At 52.7% G+C, this 16,548-nt stretch overlaps 7 protein-coding genes across 7 annotated transcripts; 3 read left to right on the plus strand and 4 right to left on the minus strand.

The window, feature by feature from the left end:
• Positions 1-336: 336 nt before the first annotated feature.
• On the minus strand, positions 337-1,759 carry T310_6064 (Histidine acid phosphatase family protein; the record flags this gene model as incomplete). The annotated part of the gene is made up of 3 exons (XM_013471108.1): positions 337-906; positions 965-1,378; positions 1,442-1,759. The coding sequence occupies 3 exons, from the start codon at positions 1,757-1,759 to the stop codon at positions 337-339; spliced, it is 1,302 nt and encodes a 433-aa protein (XP_013326562.1).
• A 516-nt stretch (positions 1,760-2,275) lies between these two features.
• T310_6065 (Activator 1 37 kDa subunit) lies at positions 2,276-3,582 on the minus strand (the record flags this gene model as incomplete). The annotated part of the gene is made up of 5 exons (XM_013471109.1): positions 2,276-2,501; positions 2,561-2,983; positions 3,039-3,138; positions 3,206-3,426; positions 3,494-3,582. 5 exons carry the CDS (start codon positions 3,580-3,582, stop codon positions 2,276-2,278), a joined length of 1,059 nt encoding a protein of 352 aa, XP_013326563.1.
• Positions 3,583-4,228: 646 nt separating this feature from the next.
• T310_6066 (Amino acid transporter) lies at positions 4,229-6,122 on the minus strand (the record flags this gene model as incomplete). Its single annotated transcript, XM_013471110.1, has 2 exons — positions 4,229-5,029; positions 5,085-6,122. 2 exons carry the CDS (start codon positions 6,120-6,122, stop codon positions 4,229-4,231), a joined length of 1,839 nt encoding a protein of 612 aa, XP_013326564.1.
• Positions 6,123-6,476: 354 nt separating this feature from the next.
• T310_6067 (Cytochrome c mitochondrial import factor (Cyc2)) lies at positions 6,477-7,643 on the plus strand (the record flags this gene model as incomplete). The annotated part of the gene is made up of 1 exon (XM_013471111.1): positions 6,477-7,643. One exon carries the CDS (start codon positions 6,477-6,479, stop codon positions 7,641-7,643), a length of 1,167 nt encoding a protein of 388 aa, XP_013326565.1.
• A 215-nt stretch (positions 7,644-7,858) lies between these two features.
• On the minus strand, positions 7,859-9,255 carry T310_6068 (Phosphoserine transaminase; the record flags this gene model as incomplete). Its single annotated transcript, XM_013471112.1, has 2 exons — positions 7,859-8,431; positions 8,491-9,255. 2 exons carry the CDS (start codon positions 9,253-9,255, stop codon positions 7,859-7,861), a joined length of 1,338 nt encoding a protein of 445 aa, XP_013326566.1.
• Positions 9,256-10,110: 855 nt separating this feature from the next.
• T310_6069 (Homoaconitate hydratase) lies at positions 10,111-12,520 on the plus strand (the record flags this gene model as incomplete). The annotated part of the gene is made up of 2 exons (XM_013471113.1): positions 10,111-10,116; positions 10,184-12,520. 2 exons carry the CDS (start codon positions 10,111-10,113, stop codon positions 12,518-12,520), a joined length of 2,343 nt encoding a protein of 780 aa, XP_013326567.1.
• Positions 12,521-13,844: 1,324 nt separating this feature from the next.
• Positions 13,845-15,380, plus strand: T310_6070 (Bas1; the record flags this gene model as incomplete). Its single annotated transcript, XM_013471114.1, has 6 exons — positions 13,845-13,914; positions 13,998-14,166; positions 14,258-14,417; positions 14,480-14,580; positions 14,674-15,086; positions 15,169-15,380. The coding sequence occupies 6 exons, from the start codon at positions 13,845-13,847 to the stop codon at positions 15,378-15,380; spliced, it is 1,125 nt and encodes a 374-aa protein (XP_013326568.1).
• Between the last annotated feature and the right edge of the window lie 1,168 nt (positions 15,381-16,548).

Raw genomic sequence — 16,548 nt, forward strand, 5'->3', positions numbered from 1 at the left:
ATCTATACGTATACTATACTACTAGTTTGTGGGAAGTATTGTTGAATGTGTGCGACAGATAGTCTTTAGGGTTACTGGCAATGATGCTAACTGTGCAATTACATCCTCAGTTCACACCATGTATATACGAAAATTACACTCGTCTAACTACTGCTCTGCATGGCAGAGACCAGGCACGTTCGCTGCTTGCGGCCCAACCAACGCATCAAAATACTCCAAGAGAGTTCTGACTGGGATCATATCCATCTTTCCCAGATCAGGGTTGGAGCTCGTCATCACCTGGCCACCCCAGAGGACGCGGACGGCAAACTCTTTTTCTCCCGCATTGTCCTTCTTCTAGTACAGCTCAAAGACGACCTCCGCGCCCATTCCCGGCCAGACCATCTCGTCGATCTGCAGGATGGAGAGCAGTTTGGCCAGGCTGCCGTCATGGGCGATATTGTGTCGATAGATGACCGGAGACGGTCGCCCGTTGCCGTCTCTCGTCGTCTTCTCCCGTATATGCTGTGCCAGCTCGCCGATCCATACCCCGAATATAGCGGAGCTGGCAGCCAGAGAGGCGGGCGCGTCCCGGTACATGTAGGAATACTCAAATTGGCCGAGGCGGAAGACGGCATCGGCTTGCTCGGGGTCGATACATGTACTGGGATCGTCCACCTTACAGGGAAGGGGTTTCCCATGACAGAGTCGAGAAGCCAGGTTGTCGAAATAATGGTCGTAACTCTCATGCCAGTCTGTCGCGTCTGACGGCACGCCGGAGATGGCATCAAGGGCGTCAAAGAGCAACTGACTGCGAGTAAGATGCGATTTCCACGGCGACTCCGTCTGGCCGTCAGTTATTGTGCGAAACATGGCCTGTCCTGCGGGACAGGAATACGCCGGGTCGAGAGAATCAATTGAATCTCTCTGTTTATATCTGTCAGAAGAGAGCTCCTATCACAAAGAACCCGACGAAAAGACAAACCTGGACGAGAAGAGGGACGTTTTGCTGCCACTTATACATCCCATTGATCACCATCCCAGCCACTTGGCTGGTGATTCCATTATTCGTGACGCGGAACTGAACTCTTGCGTCGTCGAAATTGTCCGGGAGGAAACCCAGAAGGTCGTGGTAGACCTCGAACAGGTCTCGGCCGTGCTGCCAGGAATCCTCCAGCCCCCCGTCCGTGATCTGGGGAAACGAGCAGGTGCCGTTGAAACCGCTGACGGTGAACGGGTTCAAAGGGGCCTCATCGACCTGCCAGAACGTGGTGGCACTGGAATGGCCTGGGATCGGCTGGCCATAGTAATACCGTTTCGTGTCATCACAGTCCCAAGAGTACCCTTCGACGGGAAAGGTATTGGCTTGGTTGGGGGTTCTCTTGTGATGGCGATGGATCTAAGAAAGTGAGTAATCGAAAGCAGACAAACCTAAGTAACGAGAAACATTCTATTTACTTACAACCTCCACATAAACAAGCTCATACCCCTCCGGCGCCGGCCGATACTCCGTCCGGCGCACATGCGGCATATTGCAGTAATTATACCGCCCATACAGCTCGGTCGGAGTATGGGACGAATCGAAGATGAAGCCGAACACGCCGTCGCCGTCGAGGACTTCATCCAGGTTGTTGATGCCAGTCGTCGAGCTGGGAGGGTGCCAGCTGGTGTCGACTGCGACAGCTGACATTGCAAGAGCTGGCAAGAGGAGGAGCCATGCTTTGTTTGTTTGCAATGATGATAATGATGATGATGGTGAGAGTAGAGGCGTGGAAATCATGTTGGTTTATGACCACAACCGACTAGGGAGCGCGTGAAAAAGAATCTAGAGAAATTGATGAAACATGCTGACGAGAGAAGCGACTCTCCATAGACAATTGATGAATTTGATTGAAAGGCCACCTGAAGAATTATCTTAAATGAAATTACTGTTTCGTTTCAGGACCCGCGATGCACGTGAGACGGCGATCGACAGCGATCGACACAGGTAACAATGGCAATCTGCTTAAATATGGCCAATATCTGGCCTAAATACAATCATTTAATAAACGAAACTTATGACTGTGACCCCCACATGCAGAGCTGCAGCTAGGATAGCATTTCCATAAAACTATTCCGGACAGAGGATGAACAAGATATGAGTTTTTTGGAGGACATTCAATTCTGTATACAGCTCTTCCCGCGATGTAACTCCGCAATAAAACCATGTCCTATCACAGTAAATTGTAACCCAATGCAAACGCCAGACACCAACACAATGCAATTTGCAAACAGAGAAGATATAAATAGGGGTTGCCTATGATCTGGGAGGCTCAAAGAGTTCAGGCTTCATATTGATCTTGCATAGCTTCGCGACACAACCGCTCAGCTGCAGCAGGCTCTGCACCCCGTCCAGGATGCGCATATGGGTGAACCCGATCTCCTTGATGAACTCGAGCTTGGAGTGCTCCGACAGGGTGGGAATGGTCTTTGTCACACGGAACATCGTGTTGATGATATCATGTGCTGAGTAGCCCAGGTTCCTGTGAGATAGCAATCAGCATTTACTCAGAACTGGCAAAGAAGGCCGGCATCGACATACCAGAGCTCATTCAGTATATCTAGAGCAGCATCAACCTTGCCCTCCCAACAGGCCTTGATCATGGCTTGCACCTTGATCGGATGCGGGCTGTCCACCACCCGGAAGACATTATCTCCACTGACAAACCCAAAGCCGGCCCACGTACTCTGGAGATTGTTGATGGCCTGTCGCATGTCGCCTTCTGCGCTAAAAACCAGCGCTGCGATCCCGTCTTCCGAGTACTGCACTTTCTCCGCCTCGCAGATCTGCGTTAGCCGTTTGACGATTTGCGCATCGGTCAACCGAGCGTAACGGAGGATGGCACATCGCGACTGCAGGGGCTCAATAATCTTATTCGATTGGTTGCACGCGAAGGCGAATCGGGTGGTGGAAGAGTAGATTTCCATCGTACGACGCAGAGCTTGCTGAGCGCCGGGGGTCATGCTGGAATGCTATCAGCGCAGCCGCGACAGTAGTTACTACATAAATTCACACTCACCTATCCGCCTCATCCAGGATTATAATCTTGTGTCGACCCGGGGGCAGTGTGACCTTTTTCTGAGCAAACCCCTTTATTCGACTGCGAACCACATCGATACCTAATCCCCATGCAAGAATTAGCCAACTCCGTTCCCGCAACACACCCAGACAAGGCGTAAGACGCACCTCGTTCGTCACTCGCGTTCAGCTCCAAAACGGCCTCCTTGTACGCATCGCCCAGCAATTGTCTCGCCAGACACAATATGGACGTCGTCTTTCCGATACCAGGCATGCCGGAGATGATAAGGTGAGGCATGTTGCCATCCTTGGCGATGATTTTCAGTCGTTCCACCGTTTCCGTGTTTCCAACGATATCGTCTAAAAACACAGGACGATACTTCTCAACCCTAAGACCGCGATTTCATCAGTCTCTGATAGCCGTGTAAAACTCGAGACAATAACAATCGGACTTACCAGGGCAACTCGTAGTCGGGAGGCGCTCCTGCGGTGTTGGCTTGTGGGCCATTGCGCGCAGCAGCCGCAGAAGACTCAGCCTGCACCATTTTGTCTAGGCTGAATCTAATTGAGCTTGACAGACAATAAGAAAAGAGCAGGCTGTGTTGTGTCTTTGCTGTCAAGCAAACAGCGGTGTTCGTTGGAACGCGAAATTAATTAATCGGATTGATGGACGCGTCCGCGCCAATCCCGCGGCCCATTCAAGCAGTGGTCCGTGCATGTCTGGGCGATCACCTGAATGGGTGAATTCAATTGATGTACAGTCCATATTTATAAGATGAAAAGCTCTTACAAGCTTATTCAACAATATCAGACTTTTTAGAATTCATCTATTATGGAGCGCATTGCAATGAAAAAAAAGAATTTGTCCTCTCAGGAACTTCTGAGTATTCAACAAAGACTACCTTTCGGAAACGCAAATACAGATGAATAGGATTATCATTAATATTGCTAACTATATAATGCATATTTGTGCTAATACCGGTGGCATGCATCGACATCTCTGAATGCGCCATAACACCAATTGTCTAGGTGGCCATCGCAATGCATCAAAGTCACCAGCTCCGATCCCTCGGTCCAGCTCCGCATATGCATAGGGTATCAATTATGTACGTGACTTCGAATCACCCCCAAAAAAAGCACGAGCAGGAATGAAGAAGAGTTCTTTCGTAAGCAACATTCTTTGGCTCCGCTTTACTGTCGTCTCCAGAATTTCAGCAAAGAAAGATCGGTCCTGCCGTCTCGCTGATAGATACGCCAGAAATATACCGGAATTCCAGCCGCCGCAAACCCAACGACGATCAGGGTTTGGAGAGGCTCCGCAATAACCGCGCGGCTGAGCAGGAACAAGCTGACACAACAGAAAATGATAGGCGTCGTAATCCAAGTTCGGTATGGCCGTTCCAAATGAGGCTCACGGATTCTCAGGACGATCAGCCCCAAAACGGTGAGAAAGTAGAATGTGTAGCCCGCAACTCCGTAGAACGTGACTAGGGTTCCAAACTCCCCAACAACAACGTAGGCCGCGGCAAGAACAGCGTTAAACAGCATAGCATTGATGGGCGTGTATCCGATCCCAATATCATCTCCAACCAAACGTGAAAGCATCTTGCGGAACCAAGAACGATGCTGCAACCGACTACCAGTCGTGCTGTCGGATTTCCCAAATCCAATATTCCCAAACATCGAGGGCAAATACCCCTCCTTTCCAGCGACATAGACCAGCCTTCCACTGGTAAATATCGTGGCATTTAATGCGCCAAAACAGCTGGCAGAGACCACGATGGCCAGGATGAGAGCACCAACGGGTCCAAACACCTTTGCGCCGAACTGAACCGCTACCGTGTTGCTCTTCTCGATAGTCGAGAGAGGGAGGACAAAGAAATACGAGACGTTGGCCAGTAGGTAGCAAACTATGACGAGTGGCATTGCGGTGTGAATGACCCGAGGAAGATCTCGATTCGCATTCTTGAATTCGCCAGTAACATAGTTGGTCTGCCCTAGTAGTTAGAAGACAACACCCCGCATGGAAAACGGGAGGGTAACATACGTTATCCCAGCCATCAAACGCCCACAACCCCGCGTACAAGGCCACAGCCCAGCCGGAAATATCGGTGCTCGTACCCTCGAACCAGCCCATATTTTTCCAATCCTGACTCGCTTTCCCCTTGGAAGAAAGCCCAGTGGCGGCGACCACAATTCCTGTCACCGTGACCCCGAGCAGCGCAATGAACTTGAAGAACATGAAGATGTCTCCAATACGGGTCCCCAACTTCGTGGACACACAGTTTAGGAAGGTCACGATGAAGAGCCCCAGAAGACCGACGCCCTTGTTGATCCATGGATTGACCAGCTCCACGTCGGCCCCAACGACTGCTCGCACGACGTACTCTCCAAAGATAATGGAGATGATCGCCGCAGAACCGGGTTTCAGCACAAACACAGCACACCAGGCGAAGAGAAATCCCATGAGTTCTCCAAAGATCTTGGAGAGATACACCTGCGCCCCACCGTTGAGCGGGATTGCGCCTCCCAACTCTGCGTAGCTTGCTGCCCCGGTCCATGCTAGGAGACCAGCCACGACCCACACGATAAGCGATGCGCCAATTGATCCAGCGTTTGCGTTCACCTGGCTCGGAGACGAAAAGATTCCCGAGCCTATTATGAGACCAACAATAAGGGAGAGACCATTCAGATATGTTAGCGATTTATGCTTCTCCAACGATCCATCGATTAGGCCGTGATGACGGTCCAGCGAGACCAGGGATGGAGCGCCGAGAGGCGCATAACCGCCAGCGGTCTGCGAAAGTGGGAACAAGTTGCTTCCGAAGTCGAATGCAGAGGAGACGGAATATGTACGGCCAGAACGCGGGCGACCGGATTCCAGTGCATCATTCGCGTTCGAGAGAGGGTCATCGGCCTCCAGCGACAGCTTGCGTGACGAGGCGACTCCGGACCGAGACGAGGCAATTGACGAACGACCCACCGACTCAGGAGACGAAGACGAGGCGAGAGACGCAAGCTCCAGCGAGTCTCGAGGCGGATGGCCTGCGGGCGGCCTTTCTGCGGGTAAGGCGACTCGAGACATTGTTTGGCGAAGAGGAATTAGAAGCGACAGGTGCAGCAGATCGAGGACGCCATCCCAGGAAACAAGCGAGAAGAGGCCAGCGTTCAAGGAGGATCAATCAAAGGGTAACGGCCGCAGAAGAGAATAGAACAAATAAACCCGAGAGACTCGCAGGTCTCTGGTTTAAATGGGGATTCAAGCAAGGAGCCGGCAGTCTGGGAGAATAATAATATTCATGACGGCGGTGGACGACGATCGCGGGCGACTAACGGGGCTAGCGTCGCTCCTGCCAATCAAGCATCGCCGGCCACCCTCAACCGCAATTCGCCTCGCAGCGTCATTCTTTTGCTTCTGTTCGGCACGGACCTGCCACCCATGACAGTGCGAATCCCTGGCCCGGGGCTGTGGTCGCGCGGTCATCCTCTTCGATTTTGCAGAAGAGCTGGGGGGTTGTCTGTCCCTCTCTCCCACCCACCGCGGCGCCATGGCTCCTCCGCCAGCGCATCGCTGAAGAAGCACACTTGGCTCCGCGTCACGGTCGTGACTGTGGCCGCGGGGGCAATTGGAGCCTACATCCGATCGAAACAAGATGCTGGAAACACGACTCTAAATCCCCTAACCTTTGCTCACTACAGGCTTGTCTCCAGGCAGCCCGTGTCGTCGACGAACAGCATTTTCACACTTGATCCCGTCAGACCGGGACACAACCGGGAAACGTACGAATCCGCATGGCAGACGGGAGTGTGGAGTGTCATGTTCAAACAGCCCCAGTTGCAGATTGGGAGAGACTACACGCCTCTTCCTCCAGTAGGGGAGGGATCGAATGGTGGGGATAGTCAATCCGAGGGGGACGAGTCACTGCGGTTTCTTATCCGGCGAGATCCTCATGGAGAAGTATCCCGCTACCTCCACGGCCTTGAGATAGGAGCGGAGATCGAGATACGAGGGCCACAGACGGAATGCCCGATCCCTTCTGACGTGCAGGATATTCTGTTCATTGCCGGTGGGACAGGAATCGCCCCAGCTCTACAAGCAGCTTATACGCTTCTGAGACGCACCACGGATACCAGGAAACCACGGATGCACATTCTTTGGGCTAGCAGGAAGAGAGAGGATTGCTTGGGTGGTGTGAGCGACACCAGCACCGACGCACCCACGAAATCGTCGTGGTGGAAGTTTGGAGGTTCCACGAAACCCAGCTCTCCCTCGTCGTCGTCGACGTCGCCAGCTCCAGCTACCACGGGTGCCGTCGTGCGGGAACTGCAGACCCTGAAATCACAATACCCTGGCCAGCTTACTGTTGATTATTTCGTCGATGAGGAGAACAGCTTCATCAGTAAGAAGGATATCCGTGACTTCGTTGAGTCAGTCTCTTCTTCAGGCAGCCCGCAGAAGAGGATGATTCTAGTCTCCGGGCCAGAAGGATTCATAAGCTATATGGCCGGACCCAAGATATGGGGTGGGGGTCGACAGCTTCAGGGCCCAGTTCAAGGGATCATCAAAGAACTTGATCTCCAAGGCTGGACTGTGTGGAAGCTATGAGGCGAGAATCATTACCATTATCCGTCTTATCGAATTCTTCAAATCATGATAGCATAGCATAGCGGTGGAGTCCGGTTGAAGGGATTCCGATGTTTTTGTACATGTAGAGTTGACTTCAATACCCAAGATATACCTGTTGAGATTCACTTTTCCTGTGGGACCCAAACGCCAAAAAAAAAGCGCATTAAATCAGATGAACTTGTGAGAAGTTGTTATTAGTACTGGCCAGTGGCATAGTCTTCCAGATACTTGACCAGCCTCTCGACATTCTCCAGAGGCACTGCGTTGTAATTGCTCGCTCGGATACCGCCCACGCTCCGGTGACCCTTGAGGCCCAGGAGCAGGCGCTTTTCAGCGCCGGCCAGGAACTCCTTCTCCTTGTCGGCATCGCCGCCGTAGACGCGGAAGCAGATGTTCATCCGGCTCCGGACGCTCTTGTCCGGCACGACGTGGTAGACGTGCGGGTACTTGTCGAGCGCGGCGTAGATCAGCTGCGCCTTGCGGGCAGCGATCTCCTCCTGGCCGCTGACCTTTTTCGTGCCGAAGGTGTTGACCAGCTCCGCCATGACCTGGCCCGCGACCCACAGGTTGAAGATGGGCAGCGTGTTGTAGAGCGAGTTGTTCTTGGCGATCGTGGCGTAGTCGAACACGATGGGTCCCGGGACGCCGCCGATGTTCAGTTTCTGGAGTAAGGATGCTGGAGGCGTGGCGGTCTGCGGTGGAAGAAGGGATTTTCGAACGATCACGATGGTGATGCCCGTTACACCGACGTTCTTCTGCGCACCGGCCTGTAGAATACAAGTAAGCACCACCGTACATAGCAAGACAGGACTAAGAAGCCACGTACAAAGATCACTGCATATTTTCTGACGTCCACCTTCCTGCTGAGGAAGTTGGAGCTCATGTCTGCCACCACCAATCGCTCGTCTTCCTCATCCTCTCCCTGAGGTTCCAGGACCTTGGGGAACGCCGGGAACTCGACGCCATCGACCGTCTCATTGTCGCAGAAATACACGAAAGCAGAGCCCTTGCCGCCTTCTCGCCTCGTCGGCGTGAGCGACCACGTCTCCTCCGGCGGGATCTTGCCGAATTTGCCGTCGTTGGCCTTCCTCGCGTCCACGGCGACGTTGACGTACTTGGGCCCGACCAGTCGCGCTGCCTCCTGCGACGCCTTGAGGGACCACGAGCCGGTTACAATATAGTCGAGCTTCAGCTCCTCGTCGATCTCCTTCTTCAGCCGCTCCAAGACGAGCTCCTCCACGCGGGCCGGGTCCTCGTTCGGGTTGGCCTTCAGGATGTTCGCCTCGGCCCGCCGGCGGCGGCGCTCGACAAAGACGCTGACTAAGTTCTGCACCACGGCCGAAAACTCCCCGCTGCCGCCGCCCTGCATGAACAGGATCTCATAGTTGTCCGGGATATCAAGCAAGGTCGTCAGGCTCGCTTTCGTGTCGGCCAGGATCTGGTTGGCGGTCGGGGACCGGTGGGAGATCTCGGCGAGACCCAGGCCGCTGTCGTTGTAGTTGACGAACGCCTTTGCGCCGGCTTCGATGACGGAGGTGGGCAGCGGGGCAGGGCCCGCGCCGAAGTAGGCGACCTCCTGCCTGCTAGGCATGCTGGGATTGTTGCAATGGATGTGGCGGTTGTTGAGGTGTTAGGTATTGCAATGGAGGTGTATGTACAGTACGGCGCGGGGCTCTGGCGGGGTCAGTCTTCAGGTGATGGATATAGGATATATGGAGTGCGGGGATGTACAGTACAAGAAAGGCAGATATATTCACTGGACTAAGAGCACAGATATAAAATCTGTCCTCAAACAATTGCAAGAAAACAAGAGAGTGGGAGATAAAAGAACACCTGCAAGGTATGTACGGACCTCTATTTTTTGTACGCCTGGATTTTTTCCGTTCCGGGATCACGCCGGTGAGTCACCGAAGTATAAACGCTTAGCTATTGCAGATTAGAGCAGCATGCGAAGTACGAGTAAGTAAGGTTTCATTTCTCAGCCATTGCTAATTCAGTGATTGAGTTGAGTTTGCATATTTTTGGTTTTTATTTCCTTGCGAAATACGCCATTGTTCGAGCATTCGTGCTGGGACGCCAGTAGTATTACGTATAGAGTACGGGCTTGCTTCCAAGGTCAATACTCCAGCAAGGGTATTGTACCTGGGCCACCACAATGGAGATTGAACATTGCCAACATATGGATGCAATTGATCCTATACATGCTACGCTGCAGAAAAACAAATAAAAAAGACGATACTCGTATATTTGAATGCTTTGCAGCTCCGAAGACGCACCCGATGGCCGGCTAATCTCCGATCGCGGAGCTCTTGGCGCGTTTGCCGCGTTTGCTCGTTCTTCCCCGGAAAATTTAATGCAAATTACGAGCGCGTTCATTTGCTGGATCTTTCGTCGGCAGGATTGGAAAAGACAAGACAGGAGGCCAACAGTCTTCCTGCCAGACACAATGATAGTGAGTCGTTGTGGTTGTCTCAGCGAGACAGACAATTGCCGTCAGTTCATCTGCTAACGAGACATAGCCCAAGCCAATGCAATTCAGTCACAGCAGGCATGCGACGCTCCTGCGGCGTTCGCTGCTTGCTGCCGTTCGGCTGCGCGCCTTTTCCTCGTCGAGATTTCTCGCGCAGGATGTCTTCCATACCCAGCTCGAGAACCCCAGTGCTGCGGCGCACCTGGCTTCCCTCAAGAACCCGCCCATGCCCCAGACCCTCACCGAGAAGATCGTCCAGAAATTCTCCGTCGGCCTGCCTGAGGGCAAGTTCGTCCGTTCCGGTGACTATGTGACCATTGCGCCGTACCGATGCATGACCCACGACAACTCCTGGCCCGTGGCCCTGAAGTTCATGTCCATTGGCGCCTCGAAGCTGCATGACCCCAACCAGATCATCATGACCCTCGACCACGATGTCCAGAACAAGAGCGAGAAGAACCTGCAGAAGTACCGCCAGATCGAGGAGTTCGCGAAGCAACACGGTGTCGAGTTCTATCCCGCCGGACGAGGCATTGGCCATCAGATCATGGTCGAAGAGGGTTTTGCCTGGCCCGGGACGTTGGTTGTCGCCTCCGACAGTCACACCAACATGTATGGAGGAGTTGGTTGTCTGGGAACGCCCATTGTCCGGACGGATGGTGCTAGTATCTGGGCTACGGGCAAGACGTGGTGGCAGATCCCCCCGGTTGCGAAGGTGACTTTCACCGGCGTCCTGCCACCGGGTGTGACCGGAAAGGATGTCATTGTCGCCCTGTGCGGTCTGTTTGACAAGGACGACGTTCTCAACCACGCCATTGAATTCACCGGTTCCGAGGAGACCATGCGCAGTCTTTCCGTGGACGACCGCTTGACCATCGCCAACATGACGACCGAATGGGGCGCTCTTTCGGGTCTCTTCCCCATTGACAACGTGTTGAAGGGCTGGTTGAGAGGAAAGGCAACGACTGCCGCTATGGGTCTGGCCGACGGGCCCTACAAGACCCTTGCTGCCAAGCACTTCACCCACCCGCGGTTGGACGAGCTGTTTGCAAATCCTTTGACCGCTGATAAGGGTGCTAAATACGCCAAGGAGCTTTTCTTGGATCTCTCCACGCTTTCTCCCTACGTATCGGGACCGAACTCGGTGAAAGTAGCCACGCCGCTGAACGAATTGGAGGCCCAGAATATCAAGGTGGACAAGGCGTACCTGGTCTCATGTACCAATTCTCGAGCCTCGGACATCGCCGCTGCTGCAAAAGTCTTCCGCGACGCTGCCGAGAAGAACGGTGGCCAGATTCCAAAGATTGCCGACGGTGTCAAATTCTACATCGCGGCGGCTTCGCTGCCTGAGCAGCAGACCGCGGAAGATGCCGGCGACTGGCAGGTTCTTCTCGAAGCCGGCGCTCAGGCGCTCCCCGCTGGTTGCGGACCCTGCATCGGACTTGGGACAGGTCTCCTTGAGCCTGGCGAGGTCGGCATCAGCGCGTCCAACCGCAACTTCAAGGGCCGCATGGGCAGCACCGAGGCCAAGGCGTACTTGGGAAGCCCGGAGGTCGTTGCAGCCAGCGCTCTGAACGGGAAGATCAGCGGACCCGGCTGGTATCAGAAGCCAGAAGGTTGGTCCGGTGTTGTCCGGGGTGAAGGCGACGGAATTAAGGAGGAGGATCGCATGATCACTGCCGAGGAGGCTATTGAGAAAGTCATCGGACAGCTGGATGAGATGATCGCTGATGGCGAACAGCGATTCTCCCCAGAAGCGCAAGAAGCCAAGGGAAAGGACGAGGCGGACGATGGTGCACTGACGGAAGTGTATCCGGGGTTCCCTGAGCGGATCTCCGGGGAGATTGTCTTCTGCGATGCAGACAATATCAACACGGATGGCATCTATCCCGGCAAGTATACGTACCAGGACAATGTGCCTGTTGAGACCATGGCCGAGGTCTGCATGTCGAACTACGACCCGGCCTTCTCTTCCATCGCCAAGGAAGGCGATATTCTGGTGTCTGGATTCAACTTTGGGTGCGGCAGCTCGAGAGAGCAGGCTGCAACCGCCATTCTTGCCAAGAAGATCCCGCTTGTCGTGTCGGGCAGTTTTGGCAACATCTTCTCGCGGAACAGCATCAACAATGCCTTGATGGGACTCGAGGTTCCTCGACTGATCCACCGCCTGCGGGAGACCTTCCCAGCCAAGGATGGAGAAAAGGTGCTCACCCGCCGAACGGGATGGACGCTGACCTGGGATGTGCGCCGCAGCCGCATTGAGGTCCAGGAAGGCGAAGGCGGGTCGAAATGGACGCACCGGGTCGGAGAGCTTCCCCCGAATGTGCAAGAGATCATTGCGAAGGGAGGACTGGAGAAATGGGTCAAGAATGCCATTGGAGCATAGACAGGCATTTCTGCTATGTCTTCTGATACCGCAACTCCTGTATACTCTGGAGTATTGGGGGTGTGCGGTAAAAATGTATATCCTGGTGATTCCTTCGCGATGAGCACGGCGTTAACGAAGGCAATTTTGATGATCAGTTAGTTTTGCATGTATATATAGAGAAGATGATGTTTTTTATGGCTACTTCATCTATCAAGGCAGGAGCAATCGATGTTATTAAAATCCAAACTTTATGCAAACAATCCTAAGGCGGTTTGTTTATGACTGACCAACCAGATTGCAGACATGTTCAATAGTCAGGGACTGCATGTTTGGAACGCCCGCTGATTGGTCCCGGCCAGCTGGATCCAACAGGATTGGCCAGTCTCCACCTCGCAGTGGCCCGAGCGATATGATGTATAAATGTCTGTACCCTGATCTCGGATCTGATACATTGAATATGTTATCTTATCCAGAAGGTACGGAGTATGCACTTAACTGAGTGATACAACTGCTTTCTTTCCCCATTGTTATCAGGAGAAACCCCTCAAGATCTTTTAGGAGGCTTCTATTTCGCTAGGTAGTCCGTATGGAACTGCCAGCGGAACCAGAAAACACATCTGATTGTCCCGTGGACAGAAGCACGCAGAACGTCTGTAGTACACGTGGTAGATCAACCGGGGATGACGAGAGAGCCTAATTCGAATCGCCGATCGACGAAGTACTCCGTAACCTTAAATGAAGTCGATTGATAGCAAACAGTGCGGAAATACACTTTGCCGATTGAGACCTCTGAGCTCTGTGATCATGCTTTTCGCCGCATCCTTCAGCTCGAAGAAGATTTCATTAACATGCACACGGACAATGAAATCGATTGTTAATTGCTGCTTATGCCCTCCTTGCCAATGGCGACAGTCTGCCAGCGGGGGCTGATTCCTCGTCGTCCGCTCCTGCAGCTGCCCGTTGATCTGGTTGAGGCCATGGCCCGGTTGTTCAACTGCTTCCAGTCGGAGTTCTATTCATCCAGCATGTTCTCATACGAGGTCAGCTCTGCCGTCAAACACGCGACAGTGCACATACATGCACTAAGCACTTAAAGTCGTCGCGTGGCATTGTATTGGATTCCAATCGCCTTTTTCGTAGGAATCACGCCCGGCCAGTGTCGTCGTCTCTTTATTTCTTTATTTCCTGAGATGACGTCCATCCGAAGCAATGATTTCGTATATAATCGATGATTCCTGCCATGGACGGTGCTGTCCTGGGTTTCACGCTTCAATTGTATCGATACAGCTCCGTTACAACACGCAGCTAAGACCGGATATCAGCTGTAGAAACAGACAACACCATGAGCAAGTCCCGAAGGCTATGGAGTCTAGAAGAAGACAACATTCTCAGGACACTTGTCCAGGCGTACGGTAGGAACATTCTCACCGGTTTGCTTGATTGAATCCTTTGTGAAGCACTAGATGCTAATTCAGATCTCTCTCATCTTCCACAGAGAACGACAAAGTCGACTGGCGGGTCATTGCGTCGTATCTGCCCGGCCGCAATAACAAGGATTGTCGCAAGCGCTGGCATTACCGTGTGGCAGCGAGTATGAACCTCGGGGCTTGGTCGCCGGCTGAAGACGAGCTGCTCAAGGCTGGTATTCGCCGTTACGGGAAACAGTGAGTGATGCAGGGAAGATTCTGCGGCAGAAATGTCATCTGTCAAGATTAGCGCGCTGACGGGGATATCAGCTGGGCACGTGTGGCACAGGTGGTTGGCACCAGGAATGGAGACCGTACGTTGTCTCTCCCACAGCGAAGTTTGCCATATCGAGTTACCTGCTTACTCGAGACACCGACAGAGTGCTTTCAAACGCTGGAATGACGCCTTGAATCCGAGTATCATCCGCAGCCCATGGACCCAGGAGGAGGTAAGCGATCTTACAATCTTACCATTTTCTCGGACGAATAACTCATACGAAGTCCGCGTTAGGACCGCCGCCTCCTGCTTGCCATCAGGCAGTACGGAAGATCCTGGAAGCAGATTGTCGATACCTACTTCCCAGGACGAACCGGACTTGATGCGAAAAACAGGTATTTGCTCTGGATTTGATGAAAGTGATTGCGTCGATTACGAACCTGATTGCTCATACACTGTCTTAGAGACAGACAGCTGACACAAATAAGCAAGAGGCGCAATACCCGTGACAATGACCGTGATGCACACGTGGAAGGCTCATCTTCTAGAATAGACCAAACCAGCTTGGAGATGCCGGCACCACTTCCGTCTCGTCGACAGATACAAGAACCACCTTCTACAAGCCAGGATCGTGTCCTACCACTCAGTACGGGTAGTGTTGAACCGCAACTCGAACCGCCTTACGATGAGAGATGTCTATCAGCTCCTCCTTGCTTCCATTCGGGGCTTGATTTAGAAGAGTGGTCATCAACGATCTTTGCCTCTACACCCTACACTACTCGCAGCGATACGCCAATGACTACCAATCACGGAAACCTCTTAGACTTTGATCACTACTATCCTCAGCAAGACGCCATGTCTGTCGGTGTTGTTGGATACGATCATCCGGGCGTCAGTCGCAGTAAGTCAAGACGATTCATCGTTCTCCAACTTGCATTATCTTGAACTTGAAGTGACCAAAGTGAGATTATATCTATCTACAGAGCCCGCACAATATCCTTTTCTTACGAGTGCGCCAGACGGCGAAAACATGGCTGCTGTTAAGCATGTCGATTCCGACGTAGTAGAATTCACTGGAAGGAGTCAGATGAGGCAACAGGTGCCAACGACCTATCTCGATCATGCAGACGAAAATACTGGGTTTCGCAACAGTGATGTGGCTGTTGCGAATGAAGAATATTTTGTACAAATATAATTGAAATGCTGCCTTATCTTCTTCCCCCTCCTCCACCGGGAATAGTCTGTATATTATATGTTTCTTCGTTGTTAAACCCTGATGTTTAGAACAGACACAACGGAGCCCAGAATACTCGCCCCGAGATAGTAAGGCAAACGCTGCTTTACTCGTTGGTTCAGCTGCGATAAGATTCACTTCGTTTGCGAAAAGATTGATATTTCAATCAACTAATGGGATGACACTTCCAAGTTATATGGCGACAGCGCCGATATATGCAATTTGACCTGCCTGAAGAAAAATAAAACATGCAAACCAGGTCTAGACCTTCCCTAACGCCACGCTGGTGCACAGAATAGAAACAACCGCTAATAACCTCAAAAATGTGTCTGAAGGTTCCGTCATCGCCGGGGCTGCGACGATCGCCCTCGATTCCCTTCCCCTTCCTCTTCGTCCTCCTCACTGTCATCCATGAAACCCTCTTCCAGGTCCCGGCTTAGGCGGACCTGGTTGTCACCCGCGCTACTCCGTCGTCTCTCCAATGCGGCCCGCCGCGCAGGGTCCATGTCCATCCCCACCATATTCTCGCCCTCTTCGTCATAGATGCTGACGGCGTCGTTATGGTCATCACTCATCCCAGCTCTTCGCCGCCATGTTGACGGAAGAAAGAAATGCATCAGGGCATCGGCGGCCCGTTCGCGGATGGTCGACGTTTGGGCGGAGATGGTATGCAGCGGCAGATACTGGGCGTAGCGTTGACGGTATCGTCGGAAGAATGGGATGATCAAGTAGGACAGGAGCACGTAGAGGACGAGCGAGATGAGGGCGGGGATGAAAAGTGTCTTGCGGGAAGGAGCTCATTAGTATGTAGATCGACATTGTTATTATTAGGAATGTTCAAGACGAAGACAAGTCCAGTTGTGACAATACAATATTTCATTCCCAACAATAACGGTAATTATCAACATACCTTGGCGATATTGAGGGAGGAACCCATGGCTGTCCAAAAAGGCAGGACTCAATCCTGCCTGTTCTCAATCAAGAGTACTCCGTATGCTGGCGTGGTAGTCGGCTGTAGTAATTACGCGGCCCCCAAGACACCTCACTGTGAGCCGCACATCATCCCCTTCCCCTCAGACACTGCGAGAATCCCCCAAATACAGATCGATGATGACGCTGATGAGGCACG

This window comes from Rasamsonia emersonii (assembly GCF_000968595.1).
Source record: "Rasamsonia emersonii CBS 393.64 chromosome Unknown ctg1118621760359, whole genome shotgun sequence".
NCBI classification, from domain to species: Eukaryota; Fungi; Ascomycota; class Eurotiomycetes; order Eurotiales; family Trichocomaceae; genus Rasamsonia; species Rasamsonia emersonii.